The 15,965-nt window shown below is 41.3% G+C and overlaps 1 protein-coding gene and 1 long non-coding RNA gene across 4 annotated transcripts in view; one reads left to right on the top strand and one right to left on the bottom strand.

The window, feature by feature from the left end:
• Nucleotides 1-3,099, top strand: part of LOC140910624 (uncharacterized) — a 33,371-nt gene extending 30,272 nt beyond the window's left edge. Inside the window, exons 2-3 of the long non-coding RNA XR_012158673.1 lie at nt 704-760; nt 2,586-3,099. This is a non-coding gene — a long non-coding RNA (uncharacterized lncRNA). The remainder of the gene's footprint in view (nt 1-703; nt 761-2,585) is intronic.
• CHIC2 (cysteine rich hydrophobic domain 2) overlaps nt 1-15,510 on the bottom strand; it is a 38,772-nt gene extending 23,262 nt beyond the window's left edge. Inside the window, exons 1-2 of one of the 3 annotated variants that reach the window (XR_012158672.1) lie at nt 1,462-6,826; nt 1,072-1,167 (exon numbers count right to left, since the gene is read on the bottom strand). Coding sequence is in view for 2 of the 3 variants with exons in the window: in XM_073342022.1 (XP_073198123.1) it covers nt 15,184-15,302 (119 nt within the window). In the remaining variant the exon portion in view is untranslated. Of the gene's footprint in view, nt 1-1,071; nt 1,168-1,461; nt 6,827-15,183 lie in introns of those variants that run through there. The other 2 variants (XM_073342022.1, XM_073342021.1) reach the window with 2 other exon arrangements.
• Between the last annotated feature and the right edge of the window lie 455 nt (nt 15,511-15,965).

Raw genomic sequence — 15,965 nt, 5'->3', positions numbered from 1 at the left:
GAGTTCCAATAGTTCATGAATTAGGGACCCAATCTTATGCGGTTCCAGGGGTTTCTGTATAGATTATTTAGGTTAATCTTTCTATCTACCCAACGGGACTCAGTGCTCAGTCAAGAAGATACCATCAGAGATGCTTAGTTTTGCAGTTCACAAACTGTGGATTTGTGTCTCCAGAGAGAACATGCTTGTTAACAGCAAAAATGGTTTCAAATATATAAATAGGGGGGGGGGGGTGAGAAATAACAGACCTCAACCCTGTTGTCCCTCTGCAAATTTGTGTACACAGAGTCAATCCCTTACCTCTCTCTAAAAGTGCAAAGTTTCAAAAAGTTCAATGAATAGAAGATTGTTGGGGGCAGAATAGATCTGGACAAGGAGAAGTAGGCTGGAGATAAGTGTGAGAAGGGAGGGACAGGCAGTACAAACAAAAGTGAAACTGTTTGAGCAGCATATTCTAGAAGTCTTGAGGTCTTTCTTAGTGTAGCCTTCACTGATTTGAGATCTACCATACCATTCTCTCACTGGAAGGGAAAACCTATAATGGCAGCAGGCCGTAAAAGAGACCCAGTTTGGGAATATTTTAATGAAGTTCCTCTACCTGTGGGTAAGACAGGCATGCGTGCAAAATGCAAACAGTGCAATAAAGAAATGCAAGGCCTGGTTGCTCGAATGAAACAACATCATAAGAAGTGTTCCTTTTCAGGAGGAAGCTGTGCAGAAGATGATGAAAGGAACATATCTGAACATGCAGGATCTTCAGGTTGGTAAACTTTTTTATTTTATACTTCTGTCTTAAGGACTGCCTGTCTTCCTTCTGGACTATTCTTAAATTCTCACGTTTGAGCAAAAAATATAGTTGTTACTCTATGGTACTATCATTTTAGATGCAGTTGGGATAAAAAATAAATAGAGGAAATAGACAGATCGTCCTTGTACAATTTCACCTTTGAAATAGTACTGAGTGTCAGTGAATGCAATGAGCAATATAGTAATAATAATTAAATAACTGCATTGACTTATTTTGTTTAAGAGAATCCATCCTCAATATACGGGATTCTCAAGACTATCCACCTTCAAGATCACCATCATTTTCTATAGTTTCAGAGTTATCTGCCAATGGTAGCATTTCAGTCACATCATGTATGTCACACAGCCACAGCATATCACCTGTAGCAAAAAGAAGAAAAACACCTCCATCATCCAGAAACAACCATAGCTAAGTGTGATAAGAACCAGCAGATTACAAAAAAGAGGTAATTGATGAAAAAATTGCCCTGTTTGTTTATTCAACAAACTTTCCTTTCTGTATGATTGAGAACCCACACTTCATTAATATGGTTCAGTCATTAAGACCAGGATACAGTCCACGCAACAGAGCAGATGTTGCAGGCAAATTGCTGGATAAAGTGTATGAAAGAGAAATTGAGCGGTGTGTAAAAGGTCTAGAGGATAAAATTGTACCTTAGTCTTGATGGGTAGAGCAATGATCCTGTTGTATGTGCTTGTGTGACAACAGAAGAAGGGAATGTCTTCCTTACAGAAAAAATTGATACATCAGGGAAATGCACACATAGCAGAATACTTACAAGAAGTAGCAGTAAAAGCTATAACAAACCGAAAAAAAATTCAAATGTTTCGTACGCAGCCTGGTCACAGACAATGCTGCAAATGTCTCCAAAATGAGAAGAAATTATTTAGCAGAGAGTCCCAAGCTAATAACATACGGTTGCAGTGCTCATTTGATGCACCTCCTAGCCAAAGACTTCAGTGTTCCAGAAATAAAGGCTAATGTTGTTGAAATGGCAAACTACTTCCGTAACAACCACTTTGCAGCAGCTGCTCTGAAAAAAGTGGGAGGAACCAAGCTAACTCTCCCACAAGATGTACGATGGAACTCAGTAGTGGACCGTTTTGAGCACTAGATTAAGAACTGGCCTAATCTGATGACAGTTTGTGAACAAAATCATGAAAAAATAGATGGCACTGTCACAGCCAAAGTTCTCAGCATTGGGTTTAAGAGAAATGTCGAACACATGCCGAGTACCCTGAAGCCTATTTCTGTAGCCTTGAACAAAATGCAGGGAAATAGCTGTTTTATTGCTGAAATTTGGAAGGAACTGAGTGAGATCTTAAAAAGAGAAATATGCAATGACAGAGTTAAATTACAAGCATTAAAAAAACAAATGGGACAAGCACTATCTCCAGCTCATTTTCTTCCAAATATTCTCAATACTCAGTACCAGGGCCAAACCTTAACTACTGAAGAAGAGGAGTTGGCTAGGACATGGACATCCAGAAATCATCCCTCCATAATGCCAACTATAATAAACTTCAGACCTAAGGGTAGACCATTCAAGAACTATGTGTTTGCTGATGATGTTTTAAAGAAAGTCAGACTAGTGAACTGGTGGAAGTCACTTAAGCACTTGGATTCAGAGACTGTTGAAGTGATAATCTCACTTTTAACAGCAGTAGCTTCTTCTGCCAGTACAGAAAGAACATTTTCTTCCTTTGGACTAATTCATTTCAAATTGAGAAATAGTTTGGGACCTGAAAAAGCAGGAAACCTTGTTTTTCTTTTCCAGATTATGAAGAAACAGGAAAATGAAGGTGAAGACGACTGAGTTAGCTGCAGAAGCCAATATTTTAAGTTTCTCATGTTGACCTGGTTGACAGTCAATTTAATTTTTGTTGTTGTTGTTTTTAAATATTTCATTTAACTATTTTAGTTAAAAACAATTTGAACAAAAACAAACCTGATTTTAAAAAACTTGAATGTTTAACTACATTCAAAAATTCATATGCTTGTTTTGTTAAAATATTATATGCTTGCTGTTGAAGAAAAAAATCCAGAATACATAACGTTGTTGTTTTAGTTAAATACAACAATTTAAATGTCTCTCTGGTGATGTTCTCCTCCTAATACAGCATGGCAAGAAAATCCTCCAAATATTAATGATTAACTTGTTGAACTGGAGATAGTTCACTTCCCAATGCTTTCATAAATATCTGCTTCAATTACCTTTCGTAAATGAAATAACCATCATTCATTCATTTTCTGATATAACTGTAAAACTAATCTGAAAAGTTTTCAAAATAAATCACTTTAAAAATGCATAGTGTGTACCTTCTAAAAACTAAACATACATCTATCTCTGAGTTGTGAAGAATATGCATTAAGGTTATAACAACCAACAAGAATGCACTTTTATGTAGAAATCCATGATTAAATAGAGTCTTCCTGACTAGCAATTTAAATCACGATTTAAATCAAATCCACCCCGCTTTGCACATTTAATAGAATGGTCTCCAAAGATACTTAAACTTAATTCAATAGGTTTTTCAAAGATCTTGCAGAAATTGCCATCTCTCTCACACCCACAATTAGTGACTACCTGTGAAAAGTTTGGTTTCAGTGACTTTCCTAGCATCACATAAGGTATGTCTACACTGCAGCTGGATGACTAGACTGAGCCTCTGCTGCTGTAGCAACATCCACACTGCTATTTTTAGTGTGCTCAAGCCCCACTATTGCAACTCTATCTACCTGGGCATGGAGACTGCAGTGTAGACATACCCACAGGGACTCTGTGACCAAGGCAAGGATAGAATCCAGTTTTCCAGGGAAGCATTCAACTATTTTAAATCATGAGTTTCATAGATTCATAGATATTTAGGTCAGAAGGGACCATTATGATCATCTAGTCTGACCTCCTGCACAATGCAGGCCACAGAATTTCACCCACCACTCCTAAAAAAGACCTCACACCTATATCTGTGCTATTGAAGTCCTCAAATTGTAGTTTGAAGACCTCAAGGAGCAGAGAATCCTCCAGCAAGTGACCCGTGCCCCATGCTACAGAGGAAGGCGAAAAACCTCCAGGGCCTTCCAATCTGCCCTGGAGGAAAATTCCTTCCCGACCCCAAATATGGTGATCAGCTAAACCCTGAGCATATGGGCAAGATTCATCAGCCAGATACTACAGAAAATTCTTTCCCGGGTAACTTGGATCTTACCCCATCTAAAAACCCATCACAGGCCATTGGGCCTATTTACCATGAATATTTAATTACCAAAACCATGTTATCCCATCATACCATCTCCTCCATAAACTTATCGAGTTTAATCTTAAAGCAAGATAGATCTTTTGCCCCCACTACTTCCCTCGGAAGGCTATTCCAAAACTTCACTCCTCTGATGGTTAGAAACCTTCGTCTAATTTCTAATCTAAATTTCCTAGTGGCCAGTTTATATCCATTTGTTCTTGTGTCCACATTGGTATTGAGTTTAAATAATTCCTCTCCCTCTCTGGTATTTATCCCTCTGATATATTTATAGAGAGCAATCATATCTCCCCTCAACCTTCTTTTAGTTAGGCTAAACAAGCCAAGCTCCCTGAGTCTCCTTTCATAAGACAAGTTTTCCATTCCTCGGATCATCCTAGTAGCCCTTCTCTGTACCTGTTCCAGTTTGAATTCATCCTTCTTAAACATGGGAGACCAGAACTGCACACAGTATTCCAGGTGAGGTCTCACCAGTGCCTTATATAACGGTACTAAAACCTCCTTATCCCTACTGGAAATACCTCTCCTGATGCATCCCAAGACGACATTAGCTTTTTTCACAGCCATATCACATTGGCAGCTCATAGTCAACCTATGATCAACCAATACTCCAAGGTCCTTTTCCTCCTCCGTTACTTCTAGTTGATGCGTCCCTAGCTTATAACTAAAATTCTTGTTATTAATCCCTAAATGCATGACCTTACACTTCTCACTATTAAATTTCATCCTATTCCTATTACTCCAGTTTACAAGGTCATCCAGATCCTCCTGTAGGGTATCCCTGTCCTTCTCTAAATTAGCAATACCTCCCAGCTTTGTATCATCTGCAAACTTTATTAGCACACTCCCACTTTTTGTGCCCAGGTCAGTAATAAAAAGATTAAATAAGATTGGTCCCAAAACTGATCCTTGAGGAACTCCACTGGTAACCTCCCTCCAACTTGACAGTTCACCTTTCAGTAGGACCCGTTGTAGTCTCCCCTTTAACCAATTCCCTATCCACCTTTCAATTTTCCTATTGATGCCCATCTTATCCAATTTAACTAATAATTCCCCATGTGGCACAGTATCAAACGCCTTACTAAAATCTAAATAAATTAGATCCACTGCGTTTCCTTTATCTAAAAAATCTGTTACTCTCTCAAAGAAGGAAATCAGGTTGGTTTGGCACGATCTACCTTTTGTAAAACCATGTTGTATTTTGTCCCATTTACCATTGACTTCAATGTCCTTAACTACCTTCTCCTTCAAAATTTTTTCCAAGACCTTGCATACTACAGATGTCAAACTAACAGGCCTATAATTACTTGGATCACTTTTTTTCCCTTTCTTAAAAATAGGAACTATGTTAGCAATTCTCCAATCATATGGTACAACCCCTGAATTTACAGATTCATTAAAAATTCTTGCTAATGGGCTTGCAATTTCTTGTGCCAATTCTTTTAATATTCTTGGATGAAGATTATCTGGGCCCCCCGATTTAGCCCCATTAAGCTGTTTGAGTTTCGCTTCTACCTCAGATATGGTGATGTCTACCTCCATATCCTCATTCCCATTTATCATGCTACCATTATCCCTAAGATCCTCTTTAGTCTTATTAAAGACTGAGGCAAAGTATTTGTTTAGATATTGGGCCATGCCTAGATTATCCTTGACCTCCACTCCATCCTCAGTTTTTAGCGGTCCCACTTCTTCTTTCTTTGTTTTTTTCCTATTTATATGACTATAGAACCTTTTACTATTGGTTTTAATTCCCTTTGCAAGGTCCAACTCTACTTGACTTTTAGCCTGTCTCACTTTATCCCTACATATTCTGACCTCAATAAGGTAGCTTTCCTTACTGATCCCTCCCTTCTTCCACTCCCTATATGCTTTCTGCTTTTTCTTAATTACCTCTCTAAGATGCTTGCTCATCCAGCTTGGTCTACAACTCCTGCCTATGAATTTTTTCCCCTTTCTTGGGATGCAGGCTTCCGATAGCTTCTGCAGCTTTAATTTAAAATAATCCCAGGCCTCCTCTACCTTTAAACCCATAAATTCTTCAGTCCAATCCACTTCCCTAACTAATTTCCTTAATTTTTGAAAGTCAGCCCTTTTGAAATCAAAAACCCTAGTTGCAGATTTATTTTTGTTAATCCTTCCATTCAGTTTGAACTGAATTAGCTCATGATCACTTGAGCCAAGATTATCCCCTACAACCATTTCCTCTATGAGATCCTCATTACTCGCCAAGACCAGATCTAAAATGGCATCCCCTCTAGTCGGTTCAGCAACTACTTGTTGAAGGAATCCATCAGCTATCGCATCTAGGAAAATCTGAGCCCTATTATTATTACTAGCACTCATCCTCCAGTCTATATCTGGGAAGTTAAAGTCTCCCATGATCACACAGTTTCCATTAGTATTTACTTTATTAAAAACATTAAAAAGGGCTCTATCCATATCCAAATTAGATCCCGGTGGTCTATAGCACACCCCAAGCACTATCCTAGGGGAGGCTCTAATAGTTTTCTTCCCCAATTTAATTATTGCCCAGACAGACTCAGTCATATCCATTTCATCCCTTCTTATTTCTTTACATTCTATCTCATCATTGATATACAGTGCTACTCCACCACCTTGACCTTTATTTCGGTCTTTCCTAAACAGCACATACCCTTCAATACCTGTAGCCCAGTCATGACTACTATTCCACCAGGTCTCTGTTATACCTATAATATCTGGTTTCACTTCCTGCACCAGTAACTCTAGTTCCTCCATTTTGTTACCTAGGCTCCTTGCATTAGTGTACAAACATCTTAATTTTTGCTGTTTGGCCTCACTCACATTCTGTACCCTATTAGGCACGGTTATTTTACTACCAGTATAACCTATTAGACTTGTATCTACACTGCCCTTCCTCCTACCTACAGCTGTATCCACTCTTACTTCATTTTCTTTCCACTCTATGCTAAATTCTGGCGTGGAGATTACCTGGACATCTCCCAACCATCTCCCCCAAATTCCTAGTTTAAAGCTCTCTTAATCAGTTGTGCCAGCCTCCATCCTAGAAGTCTATTTCCTTCCCTACTCAGATGAAGTCCATCCCGAGAGAACTGTCCTCTATCCATGAATGCCTCCCAATGGCCATACATCCCAAAGCCCTCCTTATAGCACCACTGCCTAAGCCATCTATTGATAGTCATAATCTTGTCACACCTTTGTTGCCCTTCTCTAGGAACAGGCAAAATCCCACTAAAGATCACCTGAGCCTCAATTTCCTTAAGCGTCCTCCCCAGCCTAACATAGTCTCCCTTAATACTTTCCAGTGAGAATCTAGCCGTATCATTTGTTCCCACATGAAGGATAATTAGGGGATTCTTTCCCGCTCCCTTTAGAATCCTTTTTAACCTCAGGTCTACATCCCGTATCTTAGCACCTGGAAGACAGCACACCCTCCTATTTTCTGGATCAGCTCTGGTTACAGGCCTATCTATTCTTCTCAATAAAGAGTCCCCAATCACATAGACCTGCCTTTTCCTAGTGACAGTGCTATTCTCCAGTCTATCCCCTGTTCCCTCTGGCTGCAAGTTTTTTCCATTCCCATTCTCCCTTGTAATCCTTTTTAACCCATCCTGTATCCTCCTGGGGCTCATATTTGGTGTAATCTCCATTAACTCTTCCCCTTTTCCTATAGGACTAACCGCTCTTCTCTTCTTCCTTGCCCTGTCACCTTCAGTGACTACCTGCTGAGCCCCTTCTTCATTTTCCAACTCTGCAAACCTATTCTGAAGCTCTATTTCTCCTTCACTAGCCCGTCTTTTCCTCTGCCTAGTTCTTTTAGTCACATGCTTCCACTGACCACTTTCCTCACCCAGTCTCCCCTCAAAATTCCCTAGTCCTGCTTCCATCTGCAAGTCTGAGCTTTTCCCTTCAGATACCTCATGTCTTTGCTCCATAATCTGCTCAAACCCCTTCCTAAACTCTACCAGACTTTCCACCTGCATCTCCAAACCTCTGATCTTTTCCTCCATCAGCTCTATCAGACGGCATTTCATGCAGACAAAACTCTTACCAGGTGCCCCCTCCAGGATCATGTACATACCACAGCTTCCACATCCAGTCATCTTCATTGTGTCATCTGCTACATGGGTCACTCCCACTGCCACCTCTGAATCTGTCATAGCCTTCCCACCTAAATCCTGTTAATCTGGGAAACACAAACCACACCAAAACACCACCACCCACAGCAAAACCAAACCCCACACAAGCACCACAAGACAAACTCCGCTTTCAAACTCCCACTCAAACTCCCCTGTTTACAGCTCTGTTTGCTAGCTCCTGTGCTGCTGCAGCTGTCTGTGCTGCTGCCTGACTGGCTGCTACCTTTATAGGACCCCTAGTCAGTGAAGCCCCGCCCCCTAATCAGGGCTCAGCTTCTCTTCCAGCACAAAGCCCCTACAAGCCTCTACACATACAAATACTACCAATACAAAGCCAAACAAACACAAATACCTTCTCCTCCAACAGAACTCCCACTCAAACTCCCCTGTTTACAGCTCTGTTTGCTAGCTCCTGTGCTGCTGCAGCTGTCAGTTCATCCTCTCTCTTCCTGCAGTCCCATCTCATTCACTAAACACCTTCCAACTTCTGCAACAAAGGAGGCTGGGATCCTACAAATAAGTCTCTTAATCTACACTGCCCTGATTCATCCCAAAAGCAGGTCCATTACGTACACAGAATGAGATAGGAGTCCTGTGGAAAAAGTAGTTTGTGATCATGTAATTAAAGATTCTCATAATTCATACACACAAGGGGGGCTGAATCAAGGTTGCACAAGCAACCTTAATTTTGGCTTTTCATAACTTTTGAGCACTTGACTTTGCAACTTTTTTGCGTTAGAAAATGGTGAATTACACATTTCTTATTTACTAAATTTTTTTTTTTTACTTGTGATTTGCGTCAAGCTGCATTTGGATGGAAATTTGAATTCAGTTAACTTCACAAAATAGCATTTTAAAACTGCTTTTTGTTAATGAAATAAAGCTCCTTTAAATGTTCTGGACACAAGAAAAAAAGTAAATTTATCAGAACAGGTTTTGCATTTAAAACTAACTGATTTATCAAACAAAGGCAGTGTTAGCTGTAGTTGGTGTATTGAACTGATTGTTTCTGGTCACTATGACCTACAAGATTATAGATCTAGTAGACCTCATCCTCTCACGCTTGATTTTTATTCATAGATTGGTAGAGGAAAACAAATACCAAATGAACTTGATTGAGAATGAAAAAAGGAAAGGTTGAAGAGTAAGTGCTGTGTTTTAGGGAGGATATCCTGTATTCTTCCTAGAGGTATGAATACCTCCTTTAAGTGCAAAACTAAATTCAACCTTAACTATGGAGCCAAGACTGGTGCTGTGTAACGTAAGCTTTATCATAATTAAATCAGAAAGGTACAACTATCATGAAAAGTTTCTTGCTTTTATTAGAGTTATATTATTCAACATGATACTCCAGTCTTGCCTTGTCACATGCCTGTGGTTATTTGTTTTGTTTTTAAATGATTAATACTTTTCATCTATAACAAAAGAACTATAACTAAACTGCATTCACTTCAGTGCAACTTACTAGTTGACTTTGCCTTCCTCAGAATATTGTTTTCATTAGCTGCAGTTAAAAACAAAACACCTCATTGTACTCAAACTTGCTGATGTGGTACATAATAAAAACCAAATAAAACAAGAAAAACCAAGTTTCGATAAACTGATTATATAAACAGGGAAACTGGGATTGAAAGATGTTTTTTGTTCACTGATTGGCAAAGAAAAACTAGTTTTCCTGCTTTCCCCATAGTGATCAGCTTTTCAAAATTAAAATAAACTCGTTCAAATTTTGAAAATGGTCTTTTTACATCTACCCTAGATACTACAAAATATCAATCCACTTCAACTCGCTAAGCTTTCATTCTCAATTTAAATAACTATAAATTAGTGAGTTTAACCTTAAATTTAATTTTACAACAAATGTAATGTATTTTTAAAAACTAAAATATCCCATTTAAATTCACTTTTTTTAAATAATCCATCCTGAAAGTGGCTGCATGATGATTCCTTTTTAGCACCTATGTTAAGAAACATATAAAAGGAAGAGATCCTCTAAACTACATTTTCAGTCTCAAAGATTAAAAATAAAACTCTGAAACAATATTTGGAATTAAATCAATCTGTTCTCAACTTATTTATTATTTGTATTACTGTAGTACGAAGGAGCCCTAGTCATGGATCAAGATCTTATTGGGCAAGGTGCTGTACAAACAAAAAACAAAAAGATGGTACCTATCAATTACTAAGCATTGAAATACTTGACATTCTACAAAAAGGAAGAACTTTCTGAATCTCAGATGTAATCTTGATTCTCTCCCCTACCATAATCTAACTGCATAATGAATTCCAAAGCCTCCTGTATGATATGTTCCTCTAGGAGTGGGGGACCTTATTTGTAGCCTTAGAACCACTGGTAGAAAAACTGTTAGGTTGTGTTCCTACATCAACCTCAATCCACCAATGGCCACACATTGAACAATGGGAAAACAAAATACTGAATAGCAGCTTATTTGATGAGCAACCTCCATCATCTGCACTGAGTGAGGCTCGGTTCTGTGGAAAAAATGGTATATGACCATATAGAGACCGTACCATAGTGCATATGCACAAAGGGGGAGAGTGAATTAACATTATACGGGCAACTCTAATTCTGCATTTCCTAACTTCTGAGCACTTGACTTTGCAACCTTAATGTTCTTTAAATGTAGGTTTTTTTCCTGTGTAATTTCCTATGTTTTTAAAAAGCAAACTGTAAAACCAGAAATTCCATCATGTGGCATCATATTGCCTTCAACAGGTTTGGAACCTTTAGCTCCACTGTACAGATCTCTGCTACTTGAGCAGACTGAGTAAATGATAGCAGTAATTAAGTTATCCTCTAAATGCCCAGCACTAAAGGTGGATAAGACACCCACTTTGCTAATGGGATTTACAAACAGTTGTTGACAGCAAAGGAATGGGTGAGACTCAGGAATCTTGCATTCCATTCCAGGCTCTAGTAGTCACATACTCTTCAGCCAATTTCTCCTAAGCTTGATCCCTTCTACCCCATCCTCTCCAACCTGTCCCAGTCCTGTCTCTTTTCCACATTTAGCTCCTTGTCCCAGTCTAATTCTCTGAGCCAGTCCCAATCCCGTCTCTTCATCTCAGTCGCAGTCTCCTTGCCCAGCCATTCCACATCCCATCTGCCCCCTACTCCTCAACCCCAGACTCCTTTCCCACCCAGTCCCAATTTTCCTGGTCCTCGTCCAAACTGTATGTTCAACCTCCACATTCCCCATTCCAACTGGCTCCCAGTCTCAATCTCCCTCTCCAGGTGCCTCATCCAATCTCAGTGTTCCCCCACCTCTAGGCTCGGTGTCCCCGTTTCCTTGTGCAGCACTGTAGCTCAGATCTGCATCCCCTCACCCTACCTCACTGAGTCCTAGTTCCAGTATCCTTGCCAGGCCAGTTTCAGTCTCCTACTCTGATCTTCACCCAATCTCGGTCTCCCCCTCCTTACTTTCTGCCAGTCCCCACTCCCTATTTCCCTCCTTGACTCCCAGTTCCTGTCTCCTTGCCCAGCCAGTCCCATTCCCCTTCCCTTGTTTTCCAGCCTCCAGTCCCACCTCCAGGCTCCTTGTCCCAATATACTCCCCCACCCAGGTACAGTTCTTGTCCTCTTGACATTCAAATCAGGCAACTTCCTCATGGGCACTGTCTGGTTCCAGTAGGGAATGAGCCATTTTAAATTAATACACCTAACCTTCCATACTTCGTTATTGATATATACACCAATTTCAAATACAACGTATAAGAGGCAAATAACATGAAATCCATGCACTGAAAGACAACCTGAAACACATATTTTACAAAAAGTCAAACAATTTTATAATGTATAAGCTTTGAGCTTTATAAATGCTTCAAATAATCAAGAATAGGAACACTGAGCAAATTTGTCAATGAAAACGTAACTTTTTCTCCTCTTTCTTCCAAGTACATAGTTTTCATACCCAACAGAGAACACCAGCTGCTAGTTGGTGAGACACTCCAGCATGCATATTTTGCTAGCAATGTCATCCCTATCACCCACCCCCCCACTAAAAACTTGAGATGACCTACTGATATAAAAATAAGTACTTTAATGGTTAACTCCCTGATTTAAATCACTTTTTATGGTTTGTCAAGTTTAAAGATATTAGAACTTTAGAGAAATATGTAATATTTAAAAAAGAGGGACTCTTAGTAGTAGAATGAAATAGTAGGAGTGATAACACCAGCAGTGTACATACTTTGGTACCATACCAAGTAGAATCTGGTGGTCTGAAAGTTGTAGACCTGAATTAAATGGGGGGGCGGGTGGAGGGAGTTTTTAAATGACAAGAGACTTTAACCTCTTACTCTATTTGGATCATTCTGCATATAGTTCTAGCTTGTTTTAAAGGAGAACTCTGTTTAGAAAGCAAACTTGGAAAACCGTCTTTATACATTAAACCAGGGACAGTCAATAGGTGGACCGTGGGCCAAATCTGGACCACCAGACACTTTTGATTTGACCACAAAATCTTTTTATTAACTAATACAAAAACAACAACAACAACATTTTCTCTGGAGTCTGGACCTTGACTATATTTTGACCAAGAAATTTGGACCTTGACAAAAAGTAATTGATTAATCCTGCATTAAACATTTTATTTACACAGTATTTACCTGCATTCCCTTTGTTATTTTTTTAAATAGTTTTAACTAAGGACTCTATCACACATAGGCCATTTTCTCCTTCTGGTGGATGATGTTCAAGTAATAATTCTGTCTTTGTGACATTAATCTGTAGTCATGAAAATGACTGATAATACAAATTCAACATTATGACTTCAATGCAAGATCAGAAAGGATAAGACAATAGACTATGACGGAGGAAGCCTTTATTTAAATACAAATAGTCAGCAACTGTTTTAAACTGCAGAATCAGTGAGAGGACCATAAGTATTCCTTTTCCTTGCTAGATCTGTGATAAAATTTTCCCGACTTCTAAAATGCATATTTCTGTAAATCAAGGAAGAAGAATGCTTTGCATGCAAGTTCTATAACAAAAATCTAAATGAAAAATAGCTTTTATATCTTATCCCCAATATGTTTGAAATTTATCTCTAGTCTCAAAGTCCTCATTTAAGGAAATGTGATGATACAGAAGTAGGAATTACAAATGGGTTGCTATTTCATTAGAAGGAAAGAGGTGAAAGACTTCAATAGGAATTTTCAGTCTTCTCTGATGTCATGGAATTACATTAAATAGATGTAATTTAGGATGAAGAGAGGGAAAATGGGTGGCTGAGGACATTCAGAGCATATTTAATAAAGGGTGGGATATACAAACCAGATGAAGACCACTCAAAATAACTGCTGGAAGCATTCTTTTGGCCATCCAAAAGATCAAGTACTAGAGATTAGGAGATTTATTTTTTTTTTTTTGTTATTAAAACAATTCGCATGAACAACTGGCAGGATTGGCAGCCCAGAGCCAAATTCCTTCTATGAGTCACAAGTGTGAAGGCTTTTCCATGCTTTTCCACCAATGGGCCTTGATCTTGGCCCACTGGATCCACAACCAAGGAAGAGAAAAGAGAAGTGTCTTAATTTCCTTTAGTCCTCTTTGCCTTTTTAATGAGAACAATGAAAAGGTTGCCAGCTAGTGAGCAATAACTGTTATGATTTTAATATAATATATGATCAGCTGTCCACTAAAAATTAACTATTTCACATATGCTATTGGATGGTAACAACTACAAACCAGATCTGTATTCAAACAGACCTACAAACAAATCATTCCCTCTCTTTCAACATCTTCTCAACCCCTAACATCTCTCCCAAAGAACACCTAGGCCGTATGGAAGCTTTCTGATTTCTCACCAGAGAGCAAATCAATCTCTTTCTGCACGGAAACTTTCTCTGACATTAACAACATAGTAAAACAAAATTAATGAAAAGTTACCACACTACTGTCAAAATTAACCCCAATATCTTGGATAGCTCTGCATCACATCTGATAAATACAGGGCCTTTAACTTCTATGCTGCTGCCTCAAATCCAGCCCAGTTCAGTAGTGAATAGAACACGAAGACGCTTGTGCTTCCCTTATTCTATCTTTTGCAAATATTCTTTTTAAGTTTCCAAGAATGTGCAGTACCATTCATGAGCACTAAGTGATTTTTTAAAAATAGAGTTCCTAATAGAATAGATCACAGAAAACAACCTAGCTTGTGAAATTACTGAAAACTTAAATACACTTTTATGTTGGAGTCACCACCAGATCCGCACTGATACCTGGCCAAAAAAAAAACACCCCACAGCACAGTGGGTCACCCTCATCACATGCCAAACAGCTAATGACATTGTTTTGGGTGTGCTTGTCAGACTGGCTGGCTGCTCTCATTTACTAAGACTTTTCAGACCACAGCAGAAAGTTGAGGCTTGATAAAAGAGGAGGCTGAGACTGTGACTAACAGCAGCATAAAAGACCTACAGGACTACAGGTCGTGTAGTTAAAGAAAAAAAATACTTCCTGACAGCTCATCGCTGGATTTCATACTTTACATACCTCTGTTAATCACAACCCAGGTCAGCTTTGTTTTCTTACTGTCTCAATAAACGATCTGTAGGGCTTTACAACGCGACCAAATGCAAGATGCGGCGCAGGGGAAACGCCACAGGTGCCCCCACGCTTGGCTGCGCAGAGGGAGCAGGGAGGGAGGGAGGAGCCACGCTCCCCCGACTTGGGCTGGAAGTTCAAAGCCAGACTCGCCGGCTGGCTCCTTGCAGCAGCGGAGCTTTCCGCCAGGTCCTTTCCAACCAGATGGTAGACTGCAGGCACCGCCAATCGCATCACACCCCACGGGGCACGGCCAGGGCCGATCCAGCTCCCAGAGCAGGGGCTGGACAGGGCACAACTCTGCCCGCTCCCCCGCTGGAGCCCAGGCTCGCCACCTTCTCCCCGCGACCCGGCCCCATCGCGTGCCCGCGGCCTGCCCCCTTCCCTTCCCCCCGGCGCGGCCCTTACACGGTGACATGGCCAGAGCCGCGCACCACCACCGGGTCGGGCGAGTATTTCAGCAGCTGCTCCTCCAGCGCCCGCTCCTCGTCCTCCTCCTCCTCGTAGATCTCGTCGAAATCCGCCATAGCCGGGCCGCGCTGCGTGTCTGGATAAAGGGCGGGCAGGCGGCCGGGGTCCACCGGCGAGGCTGAGCCGGCGTCGCTGCAGCTCAGCGGCAGGAAGCGCCCGTCATTATCCGGGGAGGGGGAGAAACAACAACATCCGGGCCGGGCCGCGGCGCCAGCGCTAGCTCCGCCCCAGCCGAGGGAACCACAGCAACAGCGCCGCCGCCGCAACCTCGCGAGAGCTTCCTGCGCGCGGCCCCGGCTCTCCTGGGGGCTGCGAGCGCGCGGCTGGGGGCGGCGGTTAGGAACGAGGCGGGAGGGCGGAGGCAGGGAGCGGGGGAGGGGCTGGGTGGAGACGGGGGAAAGCGGGCGGGCGTTTCTCCTGGCTGGGCTAGTTCGGGAAGGGTCAGGGGCCACAGGTGTGGGGAGGGGGCACTAGGGCGGGGGCGGTAATTAGGGCAGCGGGGCAAATGTTGCCTTTGCCCAGTGGTGGGCTTGGGGACTGCTCAGGAGCGTTGGCACTCTGGCCACGCCCCCGGCTGCTCCATCCTCCGCCTCTTCCCCCTGAGGCCCCGCCCCCAGCCAGGTTGGAAGGTGATGGAGCCTGTGGTAGAGTGGGTAGATTTGCCTCTCCTCTCCCGCCCCCTCCGCCCCCACCCTCCCGTTTGGAGCTGGAACAAGCCC

Source organism: Lepidochelys kempii, chromosome 4, assembly GCF_965140265.1.
Source record: "Lepidochelys kempii isolate rLepKem1 chromosome 4, rLepKem1.hap2, whole genome shotgun sequence".
In the NCBI taxonomy this organism is placed as follows: Eukaryota; Metazoa; Chordata; order Testudines; family Cheloniidae; genus Lepidochelys; species Lepidochelys kempii.
The sequence above is the reverse complement of the archived record's forward strand: the minus strand, read 5'-3'. Positions and strand labels throughout refer to the sequence as shown.